This window comes from Coffea arabica, chromosome 5c (genome assembly GCF_036785885.1).
Source record: "Coffea arabica cultivar ET-39 chromosome 5c, Coffea Arabica ET-39 HiFi, whole genome shotgun sequence".
Classification (NCBI taxonomy): Eukaryota; Viridiplantae; Streptophyta; class Magnoliopsida; order Gentianales; family Rubiaceae; genus Coffea; species Coffea arabica.
Window position 1 is genome coordinate 3,329,156 of NC_092319.1, and position 1,078 is coordinate 3,330,233.

The window sequence follows — 1,078 nt, forward strand, 5'->3', positions numbered from 1 at the left end:
AACATGAACCTGCAAGCAATTGCTCCTCCTGCGGTTAATTCTCTGCAGCCTTGGCTTCTCCTTGTTGCTGTTGAGACTTGCATATCTTTTTCACATGCCCTAACTGACCACATTTGTGACATCTTACATCTAGGTTCCACCAACACCTTTTTTGTGGATGATTGGTTTTTTTACAATAAGGGCAAAGTGGAAATACTTGAGATTTGTTGTTTCCAGGCACTTTTTTGTTGTTCTTCATGTTCTTGCCCCTGTTGTTGTTTGTGATATGGCTTGAAAGGCACCTTCCACTGATTCTTCTTGCCTCATCAGCCTTCTTTGTTCTTGTGCCTGTAGTGCATTTAACAATTCTGCCAAGGTGATACATGACAGATCTTTTGAGTTTTCCAAGGCCATGGTTGTAGGCTCAAACTTTTCAGGAATTGTAACTAGAATTTTTTGAACTATTCTAGAATCAGAAAAATTAGTACCAAGAAGTCTTACTTTATTGACTATGTCAAGGAGTCTATTAGAATAGTCCTTGATAATTTCTGATCCTTTCATCTTCTGCATCTCAAATTCTCGAATCAAGTTCAACACTTGCATCCCTTTGCTTTTTTCATCTCCTTCATATTCATTCTTCAAGAAATTCCAGATCTCATGCGCCGTTTTCAATGTCACGATTCTTGAAAAGATTGTGAATGTGACAATTGCATATAGACTTGCTTTGACTTTCAATCTCCTTTGTCTCCTCTCATTATGGTGTTTCATTTGAGCAATTGTTGGATTGTTTAGAAGAGGAAGTACTTCATAATCATCTTCTATAGGCTCCCACAAATCATTTCTACCAAGACAGGCTTCCATTCTAACAGCCTACATTTGATAATTTGTTCCATCGAATATGGGAGGTCCAAGTTGATGAGTAGAGGAAACCTCTGGATTCATTGTAATAAGGGTAAATGTTTTAAAGAAGGTGTTTAAACTCTCAATCCTCATAAATCCCTCAAGATGAAAGCTCTGGTGCCACTCTGTTAGATTATTAGAGTAGAGAAAGTAGAACAAGAATGAAACCCTTTGTATTGCAGAAGTCACATTTTATTGA

At 37.5% G+C, this 1,078-nt stretch overlaps 1 protein-coding gene across 1 annotated transcript; it reads right to left on the bottom strand.

The window, feature by feature from the left end:
* Nucleotides 1–234: 234 nt before the first annotated feature.
* On the bottom strand, nt 235–840 carry LOC140007156 (uncharacterized). The gene has a single exon (XM_072049840.1). The coding sequence runs from the start codon at nt 838–840 to the stop codon at nt 235–237; it is 606 nt and encodes a 201-aa protein (XP_071905941.1).
* Nucleotides 841–1,078: the final 238 nt, after the last annotated feature.